The 24,117-nt window shown below is 45.3% G+C and overlaps 1 protein-coding gene across 6 annotated transcripts in view; it reads left to right on the top strand.

Annotated features, from left to right (window-relative positions):
- Window positions 1-24,117, top strand: part of epg5 (ectopic P-granules autophagy protein 5 homolog (C. elegans)) — a 269,249-nt gene that overhangs the window by 201,025 nt on the left and 44,107 nt on the right. For all 6 annotated transcript variants that reach the window (XM_072497129.1, XM_072497130.1, XM_072497128.1 and 3 more), the window contains exons 33-36: window positions 2,771-2,978; window positions 4,374-4,449; window positions 8,247-8,350; window positions 22,951-23,130. In XM_072497129.1, the coding sequence (XP_072353230.1) occupies window positions 2,771-2,978; window positions 4,374-4,449; window positions 8,247-8,350; window positions 22,951-23,130 (568 nt within the window). The remainder of the gene's footprint in view (window positions 1-2,770; window positions 2,979-4,373; window positions 4,450-8,246; window positions 8,351-22,950; window positions 23,131-24,117) is intronic.

The following is a 24,117-nucleotide window of genomic DNA, read 5'->3' as shown; positions in this document are numbered from 1 at the left end:
TCCTAGTGGCCAATTCCAAAGTACACCGACAGTGCCCTCAGATTATAATTGAGTGGCGCATGACTTGAGGAAAACTGAAAAAGTAACCCTTCCCTAAAAGATTTCTTCAGTTCTTAACTTAAATTAGGGTAAAAATTTGTTTGGGCTGAAAAGTGCAATATAGAGAAGAACCTTCCAGTTATATCATGATTGATCCGCACCTCTGTTCTGTTTACCTGCCTTTTTTCTACACTCTTACCCATCGAAGATCTATTGATCTCAGTCTTGGAAATGGCATTTAACTGGGCATCCAAAGCCTTTTAGTGGAGTGAATTCCAGACTACCGAACGTCTTGTGTGAAATAGTGTTTTGTGATTTCTCTCCCAATTTTAAGTTTTGAAGAGAGGTTTGGTTAATCTCCTTTAATTTTCAGGTGAAGTAGAGTTAGAGTAACCAATAGGAAAAATTTAGAGGAGATGAGCGAAGCATGTTTTTTACACGGAGGGCAGTGAGTGCCTGGAACGCAGTGCCAGATGAGGTGGTGGAAGCAGATACGAGAGCGGTGTTTAAGAGAATAGGATGAGAATAGAGGGATACGGACCTCGGGAGTGCAGAGGTTTTAGTTTAGAAAGGCATCATGATCGGCATAGGCTTGGAGAACTGAAGGTCCTGTTCCTGTGCTGTAGTGTTCTTTGTAGCACAGGATTATATGCAGAGTAAATGGGTTAATTGCCTGGAGCAAGCAGACACAACTCAGCCCTCGTGTTTTAAAAGTTGTACATCCTAAGTTTCAAAGAAAGCATTATAAATTTTCAGGTGCTCAGGCAAGAGGATGTAATTGCAGTGTTACAAGTTAGGCAGTTTTCATTAGTTTCAGCACATTTCTGAAACTAAACAATTTACTTCCTCTGTTTCACTCCACACTGACAGAAAAGGCAACTTTCCATCGATTAATCATAGATTATCATAGAATCTACAGTGCAGAAGGAGGCCATTCGGCCCATCGAGTCTGCACCGGCTCTTGGAAAGAGCACCCTACCCAAGGTCCACCCTATCCCCATAACCCAGTAACCCCACCCAACACTAAGGGCACTTTTGGACACTAAGGGCAATTTATCATGGCCAATCCACCTAACCTGCACATCTTTGGACTGTGGGAGGAAACCGGAGCACCCGGAGGAAACCCATGCACACACGGGGAGGATGTGCAGACTCCACACAGACAGTGACCCAAGCCGGAATCGAACCTGGGATCCTGGAGCTGTGAAGCAATTGTGCTATCCACAATGCTACCGTGCTGCCCGTGATTAATAAGATGAAAATCTTTCATCTCGCACAGCTAATCTGTATGTCAGGAATATTTTCCATAAATATATTGACAGAAAACAAAATAAGCCCAAAGTGACTGTCTCTCGTGCTGATCATGAGTTAGTGTCTCTAGGCAGCACGATGGTGCAGTGGGTTAGCCCTGCTGCCTCACAGCGCCGAGGTCCCAGGTTCGATCCCAGCTCTGGGTCACTGTCCGTGTGGAGTTTGCACATTCTCCCCGTGTTTGCGTGGGTTTCGCCCCCACAACCCAAAAGATGTGCAGGGTAGGTAGATTGGCCATGCTAAATTGCCCCTTAATTGGAAAAAATGAATTGGGTACTCTTAAAAAAAATTTTTTAAAGAGTTAGTGTCTCTGATGTTTTGGGGCATATTGACCAACCATGATATACTCCACATTTTAAAAAACGTAGTGAAGAATTTAACAGTTATGCTTTATGCACTTCTTAGAACAGGAGCAATTGCTTTTAATTGTTTTATTTTAGTTAGAAGTGGAGATACAGAGCTCTGTGATTTTTACACAAGCCACTGCATATAGCAGGCATATTGTGTTTGCACAACATGCCCACTGAACCAGTGGGACTGTAGCACAAAAGTAAGTCTTCAAATAAGAGTATGAATAAACAAAATGATCAGTTTCTAACAAATAGCTTACCAGTGTTGCAAAACCTGATGATGTTGGCAGATGCATGATTGGCATTTTCCTCGGACTTTAGCATGATTGAATTAGTATTGATCAGTGGTTTGTTATACTGGTAACTCACACTTCATCACAAGTTACATCCTTGTAATATCCTGGATCACAGTATGAAGTATGCTCATCAGCACAACAAAGGAGAATGACAAATATCTCAAGTGTTACTACAGAAGTGAATTTTGCTGATACCAATTGGGAGTGCAATTATGCGTGAATTTGGATATTTGGTACAGATAATTGGACAACTAAAAATACCCATGTTCCGACCAAAGTATTGCCCTATCAAAGAATTCTCAACTAAATTGATCTGGTAGTTTCAACCTTTGATGCCCGAATATTTGGTGTTGTGTTCTTCAGCAGTATTTGCATTTCTGTTTCAATTGAGTGAGTCTGTTAATCAAGCACATCAGCCAGTCAAGGTAGGGAAAAATAGTTTCCAAAGGGTCCCTTTCGGTGTAGTCTCAAGTGCGTTGCCAAGAAGTAACATGCATTGAGTTATCCGTGTACTGAACCCTCCTGCTTTAAGCTGAGTAATGCAATGTGGGTCTCAAACCAACTTGGGATGAGAAAAGCGGATTCAAAATTCAAGACACTCCAGCACCCTAACTTACTCTACAGCGAGGAACTTAAACTTCCTTTAACATAATTTCATTTTAAGCATTAGTTTTGGTGATTACTTTTTACATCTAAACATTTTCAGATATAAATTGTAAGAAAAAATACATATTATGAACAGAAAGTAGTTTTGAACTTTGTTTCACCATACAGGTGCTGGAGACCATTCAATGGCTTTCTGATTTCTTCTTCAAACTGCGTCTTTCAAAACCAGATCTAAGGAGTTTTGGTCTGTTTTCAAAGTGGACGCCATACATGAATGAAGTGAAGAAATTGTTGATGTTTCTTGCTAGGTCTCTTATTGATGCTGAGGTTACCAAACTTGCCCAAGGACCTCCGGCCGGCAGCAAAAATGTAACAGGTATTAAACAAAGGAAAGGATTAATGAATCAGCATTTGATTCTTCATTAGTAAAAGCTGCCCTGTACTTTCACTTTATGAATACAATGTTAAGGTAGAATGTTAAGTGTTAATACTAATGACTGGTATTGTGAAATGTACATATTACTTTGGAGTGAGGATTCACCGTTATGATTGCCTGATGCTGTAATCATTTTTAAATTAAACATTTGATCAATGAGTGTAAAACAATATCCCCAGATTTCATATGATTTAAGAATTCTACCAGATATTTCTGAAAGGAAATTGTTTACTCCCAAGAAAATGAATCCATTTTTATCTCTGTTGAAAATTACCATAATGACATTTTAAATATCAATTGACTCCTTGTTTAATCTGCACAAATTCGAATACAGTGGGTGGAATTTTCCCAAAAAAGGCAAAGTGCCAAGTTCTGACTGAAAACAGGCTTGTTTCTCCAGATAGATTTTCCATCGAGATCTTCCCACGCTTAGCCATTTTTTAGAAGGGGGGAGTGTTTTGCTTCGTCATTGTGAGGGACGAGGCCTAAAGACACAAGCAAGAGCGCCCCAATCTCAAATTGAATTTGAAGACCCCCACCACCCGCGATTATTGAGCACCGGCATCAGGTCCCTCCCAATGGATCGGCCTTTTGGTCCTGCCCCCTTCAGGCCCATCCCTTGGCACTGCCGTGGTCCCGGGGGAAGTTCCAGGACACTTCCCTGCTTTGTCCCTGACCATCCGGGGCTTCAATGGCATCTGGGCCCCCAGTGTGGTCATCACGTCTGGTCTCCATTTTTATGTTCAAGTTTCTGGAAGAACCACAGCCCTGTAACTCAGGCAAGAATGCTGCCAACTGGCTTTGCAAGGGCTGGTGCAGACTCAATGGGCCGAATGGCCTCCTGCACTGTAGGGATTTTATGATTCTATTCTAGTCTATGTCTGACACAGTAGAACAATTTGGTGTGTTAGGATTAGAGAAACTACTCAATATTGAAATACAGTATTGACTATTTCATAAGAGTATATTGCTCATTTTATGGATTTCCCCAAGTCTTTAACATCTGATTAATAAAAGGAGAGATAGATTTGCAAGCTGCTTTCTTCCTGAGGGCAACACATTCAACTGTGATTGAGAACACTTCAAAGAATGGCGATAATAATTTTTCACTCTGTTTAACTGTTGCATGGGTGTACTATATGATTGGTCATTTAGAAGACACAATATAAAATCTATATTATTGCATCATTGTAAATTGAGTGGACAAAATATGGTACTTTAGAATGGCTCCTTTCATCTATATGACAAACAGAAATCGAAGAGGTCCGTTGTTCCAGGTGTATTTAATCAGCTCCATTTTTCCAACATTAATGATTTGGGATCATTTCATTGTAGGTTTGCAAATGGTATATTCAAAACTGCTGGGACTTTTCCGGCCATGGCTACTGGTGCTAAATACAGAAGAAGCAAGGTAACTATTTTTGTAATTATAATAATAATCTTTATTATCGTCATAAGTCAGCTTACATTAACACTGCAATGAAGTTACTGTGAAAATCCCCTAGTCACCACACTCCGGCGCCTGTTCGGGAACACTGAGGGAGAATTCAGAATGTCTAAATTACCTAACTAGCACGTTTTTCAGGACTTGTGGGAGGAAACTGAAGCACCTGGAGGAAACCACGCAGACACAGGGAGAACGTGCAGACTCTGCACAGACAGTGACCCAAGCTAGGAATCGAACCTGAGACTGTGGCACTGTGAAGCAACAGTGCTAACCACTGTGCTACCGAGCCGCCCATATGTGGAGATGCCGGCGTTGGACTGGGGTGGGCACAGTAAGAAGTCTTGCAACACCAGGTTAAAGTCCAACAGGTTTATTTGGAATCACTAACTTTCGGAACGCAGCTCCTTCATCAAGTGTAAAACATAAGGCAAAACAGCAATTTGATTTTCATATTCGAATATGGAAGTAATCAAACCTCCAATATTTGTAAACTTATTATGGCAAAAGAAGATTGTGATCTTGGACAAAACAAAACTGCACGTTACTCACCCATCCACAAACATTCACTCCTTCCACCACCGAGGAACTGTGGCAGCAGATTATACTATCTACAAGGTGAACTGCAGGAACATACCAAGACTCCTTAGGCAACACCTTCGAAACCCACACCCGCTACCAGCTAGAAGGACGAAAGCAAGGAAATACCATCATCTGGGAAGTTCCCCTGCCAGTCATTCAACATCTTTGAAATATATCACTGTTCCTTCACTGTCGCTGAGTCAAAATCCTGGAACTCCCTCCCTAACAGCTCTGCAGGATGTACCAACGCCACTTCAACAGTTCAAAAAGGTAGCTCACTACCACATCCTTAAGGACAATTGGGGATGGACAATAAATGCTTCCAGCAATGCCCACATCCCATGAATTTTAAAATACCTGTGATTCCTGTTGTACCAAGCAGGATTATTATTGCAACAACACGTTATCAGTAGGGTAAAATTAGCCTGTTACACGATGGTCTAAACTCAGCTCACATTCCCTACAAGATAATGACCAGTCCAACACATCTTAAAATCCTATCCTTTGCCTCTTTCCCACCAACAGCTGGAAGGCACTGATGCACTTGTCACTTGAGTTGATTTGTTCAGCAGCTTCTGTCACTTTCCTCCTTTCCCCTAGCCCACTGGGTCAAACTTCCCAGAAACTTCTACTCACTGACTTAACTCTTAACTCTAATCTTTCTCTAGTTTCTTTTCATCTCTTCTCATGCCCTCTCTGAACACGTCTTTGTCCACAGAACCCACCTTCTATTCCCTTGACTGTTTCCAACAAAATGCTGACCATCTAACTTCCCTGTTGGCCCCTGTGTTAGTTCAAGTATGCCATCTATACCCCAAGCTGGAAAAACTCACCTTTCACCTCTACTTGCAAAATAATGCCCCATCCTAACCTCCATTATCTCTCAAATGTTCTGAAATGCTTTCTTGCCTCCGAAATCCCTGACCATCTTCCCCACAACACCACATTTGAATCGCTGCAATCAGATTTCTGCCCCTATCACAGTAACTGAAACAGTCCTCATCAAAGTCAGAAATTACATTCTATGTGACTGTGACTATGGTAAACTAGCCCCCTTCATCCTTCTTGACCAGCTTTTTGACATGGTTGGCCACACCATCCTCCACCAACGCTTCTCCATTATAGAGTTGAGTGTGGCTGCTCTCTCCTGGTTCCACTTCTACTGATCAAATTGTAGGCAGAGAATCACCAATTACAGCTTCTCTTCCCAGTTACATGTCCTTGTCTCTGAATTCCTAAGTAGATCTATCCTTGGTTCCCTCGTATTTCTCATCTAGATGCTTCCCGCTCAGCAACATCGTAAAACATGTCAGGCTCCACATGTAACATCAAGCTGTACCCTATGACCACCACTCTCATATCCCACGCACCAATTGTCTCCTCTGGTCTGACATCCAACACTGGACAGGCAGAAATGTCTTGCACCAGATATTGGGGAGACCAAAGCCTTAGTCTTTGTTGCCGATTACAAAATCTGTCCCAGAGGAGCAGGAGTAGGTTATTCGGCCCTTCTTCACCATTCTGGGCTGATCATCTATCTCAATTCCCTCTGTCCCCACTATCTCTATTTCCTTTGATGTCATTGGTATACAGATGCACTTTCGCACTATCTATCCTGCCTGAATCTCTCGTGATCATAATATTCAATCTTTTCTGGAAAACAATGCAAGATTCTTCAATCTTTTCTGGAAAACAATGCAAGATTCTTCAATCTATCCATATAACTGAAGTCTCCCATCCCTGGGACCATTCTCATAAATCTTTTCTGGACCCAGTCTAAAACCTTCACTCCCTAAAATGCAGTGCCCAGAATTGAACACCATACACCAGTTGAAGCAGAACAAGTGTTTTATTATTGTTAGCAATAACATCCTTGCTTTTTCCTAATTCTACTAATTACATGATTGTGAATGATCATTTTATCGCAGATTTGATTTTGTTTCCGTTTATAAAGCCTAGGATCCCAGGCATTTTAAGCAACTTTCTCAACCTAAACTGCAATTTTTTTGCATATATACCACGTTCTTCAGCTCCTGCACCCCCTCTGGAATTGTATCCTTTATTTTTTTCCAGCTTCTCCTCCGTCTTCCTCCCAAAATATATCACTTCACTTTCTTTGCATTGAATTTCATCTGCAATTCCATTGGGCTTTTTTTGCCCTCTTGCAGTCCCCCTCACAGTTCACAACAAAATGTTGTCATTTTCAAAGGTTGAAATTGTGCCTTTTACACCCAAGGTCATTAATGTAGATCAAGAAACGCTTTAATCCTTGTACCAAACCTCTGGGGAATGCCAAATCCTTCTCCAATCCTAAAAACAACTTCATCGCTATTCCCTGTTTCCTGTGACTCAGTCATTCTGCCATTGTCCCTCTTATTCCATCTTATTCAACTTTGGCATTTTATCAAACACCTTTTGAAGGTCTGTGTACACCACATCAATTGCATTACCTCCATCTACCCCTGTTACCTTATCAAAAACACAATCTATTTAGTTAAAAACAATTTTCTTTAAATGAGTGCTGGTTTTCCTTAATTGATCCATATTTGTCCAAGCAACAATTTTGTCCTGCATTATCATTTCTAAAAGCTTTCCCCACAGCCAAGGATAAACTCTTTTTGAACAAGGCAGTAACATTTGAAATACTCCATTTCTGCCACCACCCCTATATCGAAGTAAGATTGAAATATCATGGCCAGTGCCTCTGCAATTTCGACCTTGCTTCCCTCTGTACCCTTAGATGTATACCATCAGGTCCACTTTAAGAACAACCTGCCTTTCAAATACCTCTATCAATTTTTAGTCCATCCAGTGTCTCAATATTCGTCTTCAGTATGACTTTAGCAGCATCCTGTTCCTTGGTAAAGACAGACACAAAATTTAGTACCCTAGCCATGCCCTCTACCTCAATGCATAGATCCCCTTTTTAGTCCCTAATTGGCCTCATCCCTTCTCTCTCTACCTTTTGCTTATTATATATACTTATCAAAATCTTTTACATTCCCACTGATGATAGTTGCCAGCCTCTTCTATATTAAATGCAAGTTGTTGTTGCTTCCCCTAATTCTACTACTTACAAGATTTTGAATGATCATTTTATCTCAGACTACAATTTTTGATAGTGTGAATTGCAAATTGTAACATTTATGTTTAGTTGAGCATTCCAATGTTTTAACTTACAGCAATAACCGTTCATATCCTTGGCTAGAGATTGACACTCCAGTAGCATCTGGCATGGTCAAGTTATTTACTAAAAGTGTTGATTATCTGCATCAAAGTTTTAAAGGTAAGCTCTGATTTAATTAAACAGGTCCTTCAATTCTGGAAAAAAAGATGGATTTTGAGAAATATGTGATTATGATCAGATGTTGTAAAATGGTGGATATAAAATGATGATTGTATCAAAATAATTAATGTTAATCCCAGGTGCAAGTAACTCAGTATAATAACGTTAAGAGAAAATATTTTCATTTATATATCATTATCAGACAATCCCAAAGTGCTTGCGCACCCAGTAAATTTCTCCTTACCTCCGTGTCCCGGCTAAAACCTCACTCTATTTTTATAATATATAACAGTGTGGCTAATCTAGAAAATATTTAAAATTGGAGAAAGGCTGTACAATGATTGAAGCCATTGCTGACTATGACTCAAATACTAGGAACTTCCTGGCAATCATAATCGCTATAATCATGTCACCCTGAACAGCCCTGTGGTTGCAGAGACCAAATTCCAAAATGATTATACAAAGACAATTTATATTTTGATGGCCAGAACCAGCCAATAGAGATCACCTGTCTGATGGGACCCTGAACACAAACACAAGAAATAGAAGAAGGAGAAGGCCAGCAGGCCCTTCAAGCCTCACCCGCCATTTAGCATGATCACAGCTGATCTATGCCGGCCTCAACTCCTTTTCTGCGTCATTTCCCCTTAGCCCTCTATTCCTCAATCTATCAAATGTTTATCCACCTCCACTTTAAATACTTATAATGATTCAGCCTCCACCACCCTCCAGCGCAGAGAATTCCAGAGATTCACCACCGTCTGTGAGAAGACATTTCTGCGCACATTAGTTTTAAATGCCTGGCCCTTTATCTTGTAGCCATGCCCACTTGTTCGAGACTCTCCCACTAGTAAAAACATCTCACCATCTGCTCTGTCAAGCCCCCTCAAGATCTTACATGTTTGAATAAGGTCACCCCTCACCCTTCTAAACTCCAAGGAATACAGACCCAGATTATTTAGTCTCTCTTGATAAGACAATTCTCTCATCCCAGGAATTAGCCTGGTGAATTTCCTTTGGACTGCCTCTGATGTTACTGTATTCACAGTATTCCAGGTGAGGCATCACCAATGCCCTGTGCAATTGCAACACAACCTCCCTATTTTTAAACTCCAACCCCTTTGCAGTAAAGGCCAAATTACTGTTTGCCTTCTTAACTACCTGTTGGACCTGCCTGCCAGCTTTATGTGATTCATGCACCAGAACAACTTGATCCCTCTGTACTTCACTCACCTGCAGTATCTCTCCATTCAGATAAACTGCCTTTTGTTCTTCTTACCAAAATGTATGGCATTCCCCACATTAAACTCCATTTGCCAGGCTTTTACTCCATCACCCAATCTATCTATATCCCATTGCAGAATCAATATCCTCAACACAACATGCCCTTCCACCTATTTTCGTATCATTGGCAAATTTGGAATCCTTACATCTGTTAGACCATAAGACATAGGAGCAAAATTAGGCCACTCGGCCCATCGAGTCTGCTCCGCCATTCAATCATGGCTGATATTTTTCTCATCCCCATTCTCCTGCCTTCTCCCAATAACCCCTGGTCCCTTTAGTAACCAAGAACCTATCTATCTCTGTCTTAAAGACACTGAATTAGCCGCCACAGCCTTCTGTGGCAAAGAGTTCCACAGATTCACCACCTTCTGGCTGAAGACATTTCTCCTCATTTCTGTTTTAAAGGATCGTACCTTAAGTCGGAGGTTGTGCCCTCTGGTCCTAGTTTTTCCTACTAGCGGAAACATCCTCTCCACATCCACTCTATCCAGGCCTTGCAGGATCCTGTAAGTTTCAATAAGATTCTTCCTCATCCTTCTAAACTCCCAACAAGTACAGACCCAGAGTCCTCAATCGTTCCTCATATGACAAGCTCTTAATTCCAGGGATCATTCTTGTGAACCTCCTCTTGACTCTTTCTTTCGTCCAGGTCATTAATGTAAATAGTGAACAATTACAGGCCAAGAACTGATCCCTGCGGTACTGCACTAGTTACATCTTTCCACTCTGAAGAGGACCCATTTATTCCAACTCTATTTTCTATGTGGCAGCCAGTTTTCAATCCATGCTTCCTCCAATTCCATGGGCTTCTACTTAATGCACCTTGTCAAATGCCTGTTGAAAATCTAACTGCACCGCATCCACAGGTTCCCCTCTATCTACTCTCCCTGTTACATCCTCAAATAATTCAAGAAAATTTGAAAAATATGACTTATCTTTCATAATGTGGAGATGCCGGCGTTGGACTGGGGTGAGCACAGTACGAAGTCTTACAACACCAGGTTAAAGTCCAACAAACCTGTTGGACTTTAACCTGGTGTTGTAAGACTTCGCACGATCTTTCATAAAACCATGTTGACTAGGTTTGATTGTATTCAGCATTTCTAAATGATTAACTAGTTCCTCTTTGATTATTGACTCAAGCATCTTACCAATAATAGATGTTAAACTAACAGGCCTATATTTCCCTGCTTTCTGCCTTTCCCCCTTTTTGAACACGGGAGTCGCATTGGGTGTTTTCCAATCTTCCTGTACCCTCTTAGAATTTAACAAGTTAGGAAAAATTTCAACCAATGGGTCCATTATCTCTGCAGCCACTTCTATTAAAACTCTAGCGTGCAGTTCAAAAGGTCCTGATGACTTGTCTGCCTTTAGCCCCATGAGTTACTCTACTACTCTATCCCTTGTGATTGGGATTTTTGTAAGTTCTACCATGTATTTGAAATCAGCCCATCTAATACTTTAGGGATATTTGCAATGCCTTCCACAGAGAAGACTGGTGCAAAAAATGTATTCAGCATATCAACCATTTCTTTGTTTGCTGTTATTAATTCGCCAGCCTTGTTCAGTAGAGGTCCCGCATTTATCTTAGCTGCCTGCTTCCTGTTTATATATCCATAGAAATGCTAACTGTTTGTTTTTATATTGCACACAAGTTTTCTCTCAAAATTCATTTTCTCCCTTCTTATGAGCTTTTTAGTCTTTTGCTACTGGATCCTAAAAACTTCCCAGTCCTTTGGTCTACCACTATCCCTTGCCACTTTATATCCTGCTTTTCAATTTAACATTATCCTTGACCTCCTTTGTTAACCATGGAGTTTGCCTCTTTCTCGTGGAATCCCACTTTTTGATTGGGATAAGCTCTTGCTCAGCATTATGGACCAGCTGTTTGAATATCTGCCACTGTTCATCTACTGAACTGATAGTGAAGACGAAGTGGGGAAATAGAAATTGCGGGAAGTAAACATTAGTGGTAAAAGTAAAAACAAATTGAAATTCTAAATTAAATAAATTCTAATCAGATAAAATAGGGAAGCAAAGGCCAGGCGATGTGTTGTAGTTTCAACATGTGGGAGCTGGTGGACCCCATTGTGGCTCATAGTGATCAGATCTGTAACAAATGTTGGCTGCTCAAGGAACTTTGGCTCCGAGTTAATGAGCTGGAGTCTGAGCTTCAGACATTGCGATACATCAGAGAGGGAGAGAGTTACCTGGATGGAGTGATTCAGGAGGCAGTCACACCCCTTAGATTAACTGCCTTAAATTCTGTCAATGCTCAGGGACAGGAGGGTATGACTCAAGTGACGCAGGTAGAGGGATCCAAGGGATAGCGCTGCAGGAGCCCCAGCAGTTGTCCCTGTCCAACAGGTGCAAGATTCGTGCTCCTTGTGCAAGCGAGAGAGGGGACTGGAGGGAGGATGAGCAAACTGGCCACGGCACCGTGATTCAGGGAGGCGTTCAAGTGGGGGAGAAAAGACAAATGCAGTCGCAGTTGGGGATAATATAGCCAGGGGAATAGACACTATTCTCTGTAGCCAAGATCAAGAGTCTCAAAGGCCGTGTGTTGCCTTGGGGGGGGGGGGGGGGGGGGGGGGGGGGGGGGGGTCCAGTGTTCATGGTCCATGCAGGCACCAATGACAGAGGTAGAAGAGGAAGGAGGTTCTGTGTAGGCAGTTTGAGGAGTTAGGCACTAAATTAAATGACAGAACCTCCAAGGTTATAATCTCTGAATTATTAGTTGATCCATGTGCAAATTGGCAATGTGTATGTGAAAATAGAGAAATGAATACGTGGCTCAAAGACTGGTATGGGAGAAGTGGGTATCGGTTTGTGGGACATTGGAATCAGTACTGGGAAAAGTGGGGGCTGGACCGTTGGGACGGCCTACATTTGAACCCTGCTGGGACCAGTGTTCTTGCAGACCGTATAACTAGGGAAGTTGAGGGGGGCTTAAAACTAAAAAGTGGAAGTGGGGGTTTAGTTGCTTGGAAAATTAGGAAGTCAAAGTTAAAGGTAGGAGTGTAGGGTAGCGATCAGTCTGAGTGTCAACAGAGAACAACAGGTAGGGACAGATCATATGAACATTATATTGCCCTAAGGACTTATGGGTAGCATGGTGGTTCGCACAATTGCTTCACAGTTCCAGGGTCCCAGGTTCGATTCCCAACTTGGGTCACTGTCTGTGCGGAGTCTGCACGTTCTCCCCGTGTGTGCGTGGGTTTCCTCCGGGTGCTCCGGTTTCCTCCCACAGTCCAAAGATGTGCAGGTTAGGTGGATTGGCCATGCTAAATTGCCCTTAGTGTCCAAAATTGCCCTTAGTGTTGGGTGGGGTTACTGGGTTATGGGGATAGGGTGGAGGTGTGGGCTTGGGTAGGGTGCTCTTTCAAAGAGCCGGTGCAGACTCGGGCCGAATGGCCTCCTTTTGCACTGTAAATTCTATTATTCTATGACTCATACAAGGACCCTTATGGGACGGGGGGGAGGGTTCCAAGAATGGAAAGTAAAAAAAATCAGGGGTACACGAGAGAGAGGTGGCACAGGATAGCGACGAGGAACTTGACTGTCATAGTGTGGCAGGCTGGGCAGGAAACGGAAACAAAATTATGCAACACAGACCAAATCCAGAGTTGTTAGCAACTGTAAAAAATCAAAGCTAAATGTTCTTTATCTGAATGCACAAAGCATTTGCAGCAAGATAGATGAGTTGATAGCACAGATTGCAACATATGAGTGTGATGTATTAGCTATTACTTTAACGTGGTTGCAGGGTGACCAAGACTGGTGTTATAGGCCAGGGTTTAGAGAACCCCAAAGTGCATCATGGAGTTCACCTGACCCACAACTTTTAATAGATTGTGGTATGGCGAGCACACGGCCCACTCTACAGGTGTGGTACAGCTGAAATGGAAAAGTATTTTATAAAGCAAAACAATGTTTATTCTATGAACTCAAGTTAACCTTTTTAAAGCATACAGTGAACATCTTAGCAACCATTAATTCAAATACAACCCCCAAAGAATACAACACTAAGTAATGCTTAATAACTTCCCAAACAACATCCAGAAAACAAAAGAAACACCTTTTAACAGAAGCACATTAGGTTTACATTCACTACTGAGAACATTTATAATTCTGAATTCACCAAATGATCAAGAGATAGTCTTTTGATGGCAGAGAGAACAGCAGTACACCTGCTTGGTCTGGCTTCAGCTCCAACATTGAAAACGAAACTAAAACACACCCTGCCGCAAACAGCCTAAAACGAAAGTAAAAAGCTGACAGACAGCCCAGCTCCACCCACACTCTGCCATCACTGATAAACACCTATTTCTTAAAGGTACATTTCTTAAGCACCCATTTCTTAAAGGTACTCTCACATGACACTGGGTGCTCAACATTCCAGGTTCTAAAAGAATAGGCCAAAGGGAAAAGAAGGTGGGGTAGAATTGTTAATCAAGGAAAGTTTCAGAGTAGTGCTGAGTTGTGATTTGAAGGCAGTGAATAGTGATGTAGAATCAGTTTGGGTTGAAATCATAATCAACAGGGGAAGGAAGACAAGGGTGGAAGTAGCCTATAGACCCTCATAATGTGACCTCTCAAGAGGTCAGAGCATAAGTGGGGAAATATCAAGGGCATGTTTGAAGGAAATTGCAATTATCATGGGAGATTTTAATCTGCATATTAATTGGACAAACCAAACCGGCAAGGGTAGCTTGGAAGAAGAATTTGTGTAGTGCATCAGGGATTGCCTTTTAGAGCAGTACGTTGTGGAACCAACCCAGGCATGAGCTATTTTAGATTTGGTTTTGTGAAATGAAGGAGAATTATAAGGGATCTTGTGGTTAAGGATTTCCTCGGGGGTAGTGACCACAATATGATAGAATTCCAGATACAGTTAGAGGGTATGAGGGAGGGGTTGTCTCAGGTGAACTTGGTAAACAAGTCTTCGAGGACCACCCCAGATGGCCAGCTGGCTCTTGGGGTATAAGGGGTACCCGCTGAGGACCTGGCTAATGACCCCAGTATGCAGGTCGGAGATAGAGGCAGAGACCCGGTACAACGAGGCCCATGTGGCCACCCGGGCTGTGATTCAGCGGTGCATCGGACTGCTTAAAAGCGGTTCCGATGCCTCGACAGCTCTGCAGTACAACCCCCAGAGGGTTGCCCGCTTTGTGGTGGTCTGCTGTGTCCTCCACAACCTGGCACAGCAGCGGGGCGACGTGCTGGAAATAGAGGATGAGGAACATGTGGTCACTCCTGAGGAGTAGGACAAGGGTGATGAGAAGGCGCCGGACCAGCAGGAGCTGGAGGCCGACTCTGGGGAGGACCAGTGGACCTGCCGGAGGCTGCAGGACAAGCTGCAGCAGCGAGGGCCCGGCAAGCCCAGAGGGCCAGGGTGGCCCTCACTCGCCCGCTTCACATGGGACATGACCTGGTCCGTCATCACTACCCTCCCAGGGTCTGTGATACATCTCTTCAGGATGCTGGGATTGTGACGGCATTGTAAGCGGGTCACTGTCGAGGGCAAGGGGGTGATGATAACTCGCAGAGATCTGAGCGCTGGTGCTCCTCAATCTATGCCATAGTCTGACCTCTGCCTGTCTGCTGAGTGCTTGCTCACACCCATGGTCAGCACGCAGCGTGCCTGGCGTGGAGGTGAGGGCCATCCCCATGCTTGGGGAGATGGGGCAAGGCTTCGGGCGTTTGGAGGTCAGCCCGCATAGGGGACGAAAGTGACAGAGGCGTCATACTGGTTGTGGTGAAGGGTTTTTAATGTTTCACAAATGTCCAACACTGACCCACTCTCCCCACCACCCGCTCCCCCAGTGCCTCAGTGATCCTCGACATCCTTCTTTGTTGTACCGCTGCGTCTAGGTGCATCCCCAGGATGCACATGCGAGGTGGAGGCAGCCAGCTGCTTATCACGCGGCGTGGCCTTCGATGCTCCTGGCGGCTGTCTTCTGGGGTCAAAGGGGCCTGGTGCACTTGGCTTCACATGCACAGGCATGCCCCCCTGTTCCGGGTGCTGACTGCGAGAGGCGGCGTCTTCAGAGGGGTGGAACCCGGGGGAGCTGTTGGCCACCATCCCACTCCATGGGTTGGTCCAGGTTGGCACCCAGCATCCCTTCCTCCCGGTCGGTGCTCATAGGGCCCTGTGGTTCACCTCGGGATAAAGGGGCAGGTGGTTCAAGCCCCAGCTGCCCCTGCGTCATCTGGCTCTGCCAGCCCTGACGGTTTCCCAATGTCTGCACCGTGGTGTCGACGCCCTTGGCGTTGCTCCTCAGTGATTGGGCCACACTCTGCAGTGCCTCAGCAATGCCCTTCTGCGACTGGGACAAGCTCCACAGCGCCTCGACTATTGCCACCTGAGACTGGGACAAGTCTCGCAGCGCCTCATCAAGGTCAGTCTGGTACTGGGTCACGTCCCCATCGAGTCGGACAGTCTAACGAGGCCCTTAGACATGGCCGTCACCAACTGCGTCACGCCTTGGACACCTCCACTAATGCTGCTGACGTTGTGTACCAGACTCTCCATTGTGGTCGCCACCCCAGCAGTGTTGGCCTCGGTGCCACACATTGCTGCAACATCTCCTCCATTTTGTAGCCTCTGGGACTCTTCCAATCGGCTATGGACCTGCTGACCTCTACCTCTGAATGTCCCAGCTGCACCCTAACGCCTGCATCAGCTCCAAGTAAACCTATTCTAGAGGTTCAGCTTCTGTGAGGGACCCAGCTGGGTCCTGGGATCCAGCAGACCTTGACTGCTGTCTCGCCTGGGCATTCCTGACTCCATCTGATGTGCATCAGCAACTGTGTGGTGCTCACTAGAATGCGTCCCAGAAGCCTGACCACTACTGTCACCCACCAAGATGTCTGTCTCTGCGTTGGTGGAGGGTGGGGATGACAGCTGTGACTCTTCAATGGTGGTATCCTCGGAACTCTCCTTCGAGGCGGCCTCATGGGGGCAGGCGGGGAACAACCCTGGATGGGCGGGTGCCATCAGCTGGAGCAGTGTTTTTCAAACTTCTTTTCCCGGGACCCACTTTTACCAACTGTCAGACCTTCAGGACCCATGTTGGCTGACATTCTCGACCCATGTCGGCTGACCTTCGTGACACACCATTATTGCTTACCTTTAATGCGGCAGATGAGCCTGCTTGGTCCTCACAATCTCACTTGCTTCATCATTCAATGTTTCTGCGAAGGCGTTCAGCTTAAGTTCTCGCTGCACCCCTTAAAAAAAATCAAGAGGTTTGTCCTCGACCTTGCCATGCTTAGTCTTCAAATGCCTTTGAAGATTTGAGGGTTTTAAACTTTCATTTGCCAGTACTTCCCTGCATATAACACACATGGGCTTTGCATCCTGATTTGCATTGGCACAATTAAAGCCATACCCTCAAGAAATCATCTTTCTACTGCTTTGTTCCAGATTTCAGTTTCTTCTCGGGGGCTGGTTTAACACAGTGGGCCAAATAGCTGGCTTGTAATGCAGAACAATGCCACCAGCGCAGGGTCAATTCCCGTACCGGCCTCCCCGAACAGGCGCCGGAATGTGGCGACTAGGGGCTTTTCACAATAACTTCAGTGAAGCCTACTCGTGACAATGAGCTATTATTATTATTATTATTATTATTATTATTGTTTGTTTACCAGATGCCCTGGATCTCTGGATACAGCTCACACCAGACCTGCTTTGTCCTACCATGGACTCTCCTGAGAAGCTCTCTCCAGCAGATTCAATTGTGAGATCCTGGCCTATTTGTGCCTCGGGTCCTCTCTTCCTTATCACAAAATAATCCGTCTTCAGTTCTTCACACAGTCCTGTTGCTTGCTGGCAACTACAAAATGGCGCCAGTGTACATGCTGGGTGCGTGACCTCTCTGCCGCTGCCTCTGGCAGAATGACTCCAGAGAGGACATTCTAAATTTTAACTTTGAAACTTTAATTCCAATACAGGGGGCGAGATTCTCCGACTCCCCAACGGGTCGGAGAATCGCCGGGGGCTGGCGTGAATCCCGCCCCCGCCGGTTGTCGAATTCTCCACCACCGGATATTCAGCGGGGGCGGGAATCGCGCCGCGCCGTTTGGCGGGGCCCCCCCCCCGCGATTCTCCGGCCCGTATGGGCCGAAGTCCCGCCGCTAAAATGCCTGTCCCGCCGGCGTAAATTAAACCACCTACCTTACCGTTGGGACAAGGTGGCGCAGGCGGGCTCCGGGTTCCTGGGGAGGGCGCGGGACAATCTGGCCCCGGGGGGTGCCCCCACGGTGGCCTGGCCCGCGATCGGGGCCCACCGATCCGCGGGCGGGCCTGTGCCGTGGGGGCACTCTTTCCCTTCCACCTTCGCCACGGTCTCCACCATGGCAGAGGCAGAAGAGACTCTCTCCACTGCGCATGCGCAGGAATGCTGTGAGCGGCCGCTGACGCTCCCGTGCATGCGCCGCCCGGAGATGTCATTTCCGCGCCAGCTGGCGGTGCACCAAAGGCCTTTTCCGCCAGCTGGCGGGGCGGAAATTCGTCCGGCGTTGGCCTAGCCCCTCAAGGTTGGGGCTCGGCCCCCAAAGATGCGGAGCGTTCCGCACCTTTGGGGCGGCGCAATGCCCAACTGATTTGCGCCATTCTCACCAAAATCACTTCCTGGTTTCCAGAAAGTGGCGACACAAAGTTTTCATCTAGTGTTGACATGTGTCAGCCGTATTGACTGGCCTTGTTTGATCAGTATTCATCATCGACAAACCTGACCTGATTTCTCTCTCACTGTCCAGTAGCAATATCCACCCCAGTCACAAACTGCTGACCATTTCCCAACCAGTACTTCACGTCGTGGGAGTGCAAGCGGACGTTGTGCCGGCCATTGAACAGCTTGGCCACGGAGCCGCAGGTTGCAGACTGCCGATCGGTGGCAGGGACGAGTCGAACCGCACGCAGAGCACTAGCACCGAGCGGAGCTCCAAGCTTGCGCCACCACTGTTAGCATCGCACGCCCATGTGGATGCCCAGCAGTCCCAGTCCCCGTCCCCCGCGCAGGTGCGGTGACCAGCACACAGTCCAGCCTCCCGCCGCCCAGCCTCCTCAAATACCACAACCAATTGGGAAGTACCCGTGTCTGCGTGGGTTTCCTCTGGATGCTCCGGTTTCCTCCCACAAGTCCCAAAAGACATGCTTGTTAGGTGCATTGGACATTCTGAATTCTCCCACCGTGTACCCGAACAGGCGCCATAGTGTGGCTGCGTTGGAATGTTAATGTAAGTCTATTTGTGACATTAATAAAGATTATTATTATTCTTCAGGGCCTGTTCCTCAAAGGTGGTCAGGATTCTAATGTCTGGCACCCCGCCGCCAGTCTGGGCCCTCTCCCGATGATTGTGGGACACAGAGAGGGCATCGTTAGCCGCACGCATGGTTCAGCGCAGGGGAGGGGGATCTGGGGGGAGTAGAGAAAGTTTTGGGGAGGGGGCAGCATGGGCAGGCCAGGGCACGGCGCGGTGCTGGGTGAAGGTGGTGCCACATGCAAGCTCGTCTGTTGGGGTGGCCTGTGCCAAATCAACCAAATCATGTAGGTTGTTGACCTCATTACGGCACTGGGTGCTGATCCTCCTGGGCACACTTCCCGAGCTGACGGCAGCTGCCACTTCCTTCCAGGGGGCACTGGCTGCCCTGTGGCTCACACTCTGGGCCCCTTGGGGAAACAGGACATCCCTCCTGACTTTGGCCGCTTCTAAGAGCCTCCCCAGATCTGTATCCCCGAATCGTGGGGCCACTCCTCTCGGCGCCATGGCTGCGAGCTGAGTGGGGTTGGCTGTGCAAGTGCAGAGTGCTGCTTGACCTTGTTAGCAGGGGGTTGGTGAATGCAGTCACGGCGAATCGGCCGGCAAGCATTCACTTGCGGCATGAAGCTTGTGGGGCCTCCTTAAATGGATCAATCGCGCCAGTTCTCGCTCGCTACCACACTTAGAATCCTTTTGGAAGAATCGCGCCCAATGTTTTGAGTCTGGATGACTCTTTGTCAAAGCTAGAACAGAGTCTTCCAAACTCAAAATGTTAGTTCCATTCTCTCTCCACAAATGCTGTCAGACCTGCTGGGATTGTCCAGCATTTTCGTTTTTGCTACGTTATCTCTATGTGTCCATTGTCATGTGAGAGTCCCTTTCAGAAAAGTGTGTTTTATCAAACGGCTGCAGTGAGGTCATTGTGTGGGTGGAGCTGGAATGTGATTCTGTCTTTTACTTTTCTTTTGAGCTGGAAGCTACTTTGAGTCTTAGTTTCATTTTCAGTTGAAAGCTGTATTCAGGCTACAAGGATGTTGGAGTCTCTATCTGTTAAAAAGGTGTTCAGATCACTTGATAATTTAAAAGTGATACCTGCTTTCTGTAGAGATTTCAAACCTGCTGTCTTTGTTAAAAAGGATCTTTTGACTTATGGATGTTGTTAGGAAAGTTATTAAGGTATAAAGTTATTATACTGTAAAGTATTGTATCTGTGGGGATTTGTAGTTGACAAACTGTTTACTGTGTGTTTATAAAGTGTTAACTGAATTCATAGAATAAACATTGTTTTGTTTTTAAACTACTTAAGGTCTCTGTTGCATAACACCTAGAGAGTGGACCCTTGTGCTCCTCATAACCAAAATCTATTAAAAGTTGGAGGTCAGGTGAACTCCATGATATACTTTGGTGTTCTCTAAATCCTGGCCCATAACACTATACCGTCAGAAAAGCCACCCCTACTGGAAAAGTGGCTTATCCAGCATCTCTCTTCAGCCTGCTGACTCTGTAAAAGAATACGCCATTGGACTTTATTCTGAACTGGGGCGAAATTCTCCGGAAACGGCGCGATGTCCGCCGACTGGCGCCCAAAACGGCGCCAATCAGACGGGCATCGCGCCGCCCCAAAGGTGTGGAATGCTCCGCATCTTTGGGGGCCGAGCCCCAACATTGAGGGGCTAGGCCGACGCCGGAGGAATTTCCGCCCCGCCCCGCGGAAACGGCCTTTGGTGCCCCACCAGCTGGCGCGGAAATGACATCTCCGGGCGGCGCATGCGCGGGAGCGTCAGCAGCCGCTGACAGTTTCCCACGCATGCGCAGTGGAGGGAGTCTCTTCCACCTCCGCCATGGTGGAGACCGTGGCGGAGGCAGAAGGGAAAGAGTGCCCCCACGACACAGGCCCGCCCGCGGATCGGTGGACCCCGATTGCGGGCCAGGCCACCGTGGGGGCACACCCCGGGGTCAGATCGCCCCGCGCCCCCCCCAGGACCCCGGAGCCCGCCCACGCTGCCTTGTCCCGTCGGTAAGGTAGGTGATTTAATTTACGCCGGCTGGACAGGCAATTTATCAGCGGGACTTCGGCCCATCCGGGCCGGAGAATCGAGCGGGGGAGCCCGCCAACTGGCGTGGCGCGATTCCCGCCCCCGCCGAATATCCGGTGCCGGAGACTTCGACAACCGGCGGGGGTGGGATTCACGCCAGCCCCCGGCGATTCTCCGACCCGGCGGGGGGTCGGAGAATGTCGCCCCTTGTGTGAAACAATAATTCCTATCTACTCTGTGGTCTTTGCCCTGTACCCCTTTCTTTCCCTTATCCCTCTTTTATTCTCTGAATGTGCTGGGGGCTATGTAGCAAAACCCCTTTCTGCGTAAGGTTTGCTGTGGTGTTATTAATAAGATTGGATCACACCAAATTGTTAGGTGAATTAAACATTCTGAATTCTCCCTCCATGTACCCGAACAGGCGGCGGAATGTGGCAACTAGGGAATTTTCACAGTAACTTCATTGCAGTGTTAATGTAGGCCTACTTGTGACACTAATAAAGATTATCAGATTATAAACTGTAGGATTGGGAAATATACCACTGCTTACAAAGGGGGAAATCAAAACCTGAAAACACCTTTCTGTTTAGGGACTGGTGGTGAGAGGAGAAATCTGAACTATTTAAACCACTGCTGTTCGTAACATCTGTCTTAAATGGGAGACCCTTAATTTTTAAACTATGTCCCCTAGTTCTAGACTCCCCCACAAGGGGAAACATCCTCTCAGCATCTACCCTGTCAAGGTTATCAATTGAGTCAATCTTCTCAACTATTTTTAATGGAAATTTATCCTTTTTTAAGTAAGGAGACCAAAACTGTACACAGTACTCCAGTTGCCCCAGAGGGCTGTGGAAGCTCCGTCAATGAGTATGTTCAAGACAAAAATCAATAAAATTCTAGATATTAAAGACATCAAGGGCTACGAGGGTGGTGTGAGAAAATGGTGTTGAGGTAAATAATTAGAGCCATGATCCATTTGAATGGTGGAGCAGGTTCAAGGAGCCAACTGCCTTGCTCCTGACCCTGTTTCCTATGTTCCTATGCAGTATAACACAACACTTGTCTACTCTTATACTCCTTTTGCATTAAACACAAAGATTCTATTTGCCTTCCTAATCACTTGCTGCACCTACCTACCAACTTTTGGTCATCATGGACGAGGACACTTAAATTCTTCAACTTATGGAGGTTTGCAGTCTCTCATTTCAAATCGTATATTGCTTTTCTGTTCTTCCTGCTGAAATGTACAAATTAACATTTTTCCCATATTGTATTTCACCTGCCAATGTTTTGTCCTCATGTACCCTATGTAAATCCTTCTGTAGATTTGTTATGTCCTCTTGACCACTTGCTTACCTGCCTTTCTTTGTGTCAGCAGCAAATTTAGCTGCCATACATTCTGTCCCTTCATTCAAGTAATTGATATAGATTGTAAATAGTTGAGGCTCCAGTACTGATCCCTGATGCATTCCAATAGTCACAGTTTTCCAACCCGAAAATTACTAATTTGTCCCTACTCTCTGCTCCTTGTTAGCTAACTAATATGTTATCCTGTACACCATGAGCTCTTATTTTGAGTAGTAATATTTGATGTGGCACCTTATCAAATGATTTTGGAAATCCAAGTACACAACATCTACAGGTTCCCCTTTATCCACATTGCCCGTTATGGCCTCAAGGACTCGTATAAATTATTTAAATATGATTTCACTTTTACAAAACCATGTCAACTCTTCCTGATTGTATTCTGATTATATTTTCATATGTCTTGCTTTAACTTATTTAATGATGGATTCTAGCATTTCCCTATGGCAGAATTTAGGCTAACGGGCCTATAGTTTGCTGCTTTCTGCCTCCCTCCCAATCTGCTAGAATATGTGTGTCACAAAAATGACGCAACCATAAGTTTCTCTTTACTATTTTTGCCTTAGCAGGAAATAGTTAACATCATAGCTGTTGTTATTTTCTTCATTATACACCATATTTTATTTTCCACTCTTTTCCTTACAGGTAGACTAATTCCTGGCCAGCAAGGTGCTCTATGGTTCCATTTGATGCATTATTGTGAAACCTGCACTGTACCCAAAATGCCAGAGTATATCCTGTATACCTACCAATCAGAATATTCCAACCTGCCATGGAAAGAGTTATACCCTGATCAAGCCTTAATGGACGAGTTCTTTAAAGTAGGTGACTTTGTGAAAAGTTGTTCCCTACAACGTAAAGTATATTCAACTCACTTTTGCTATAACTATGTTTTTACAGGTTCTGAGTACATCAATATTTATGTCTTGCTGCTTTATTGGATGTACAATGAAGTCGACTTAAATGAATAGCTGACAAAACACTTTAATTTTCCATCCACAAATTTGCTTTGTCTTTTTCCGATTACAGACTTCCCTGGTAAATGAATAAAACATGGAATTATTTGCAATCATCTGCATTTAATGACGTATTAAGTGGGGTCAGCATGAAAGTGCAAAGTGACCTAAATTAGGTTTCAAGTGCACGTATGTGAACATAGGCAATGTGGTAAATAAGGAGCTACAGGTGTAGGTAGGCGTTTTGGGAATATGATATTGTGGTAATAGATCTGGCTGAAAAAAGGACAGGACTGAGTATGCGGTACTAAATATTTCTTGATATATGGTGTTCAGGAAAGATAGGAATGGAAAGAAAGGAGGAACAGTGGAATGGATCAATGATAGAATTGATTTGATTACAACTGATAAATATTCGGGGTACTATTACAGGACTGGGTATAGTCTATATGTCACCAACTAGAGGGAAAGAAATTGTAAGGAAGTTACTGAGGGGTGAAAAACCTTTACAGTAGTTAGACTGGAGGATGGTAATTATCCTGATAGACTGCATTTATAAATTCTGTAAAAGGCAGAGGGGAAAACAAGTTAAAGAAGTTGAGCCAAGTCTCCATTATTACCACACTACCACTCAACTTGCTTGAGATTTTTGATGAAGTAACCGGGAGTTGATGATGGGAATGAGATTGGTGCAATGTACATGGACTTCCAAAAGGTCTTTAACAAAATGCCACATAACAGACTTGTTAGAAAAGTTGAAGTTCACGGAATAACTGGGACAGTGGCAGCATGGATATGAAGTTAGCTGAGTGACGGGAACAGTAGTGGTGAACAGTTGTTTTAAGAAACAAAGACT

Source organism: Scyliorhinus torazame, chromosome 3 (assembly GCF_047496885.1).
Source record: "Scyliorhinus torazame isolate Kashiwa2021f chromosome 3, sScyTor2.1, whole genome shotgun sequence".
NCBI lineage: Eukaryota > Metazoa > Chordata > Chondrichthyes > Carcharhiniformes > Scyliorhinidae > Scyliorhinus > Scyliorhinus torazame.
Note: the sequence above shows the minus strand (reverse complement) of the source record. Positions and strands in the feature narration are given on the sequence as shown.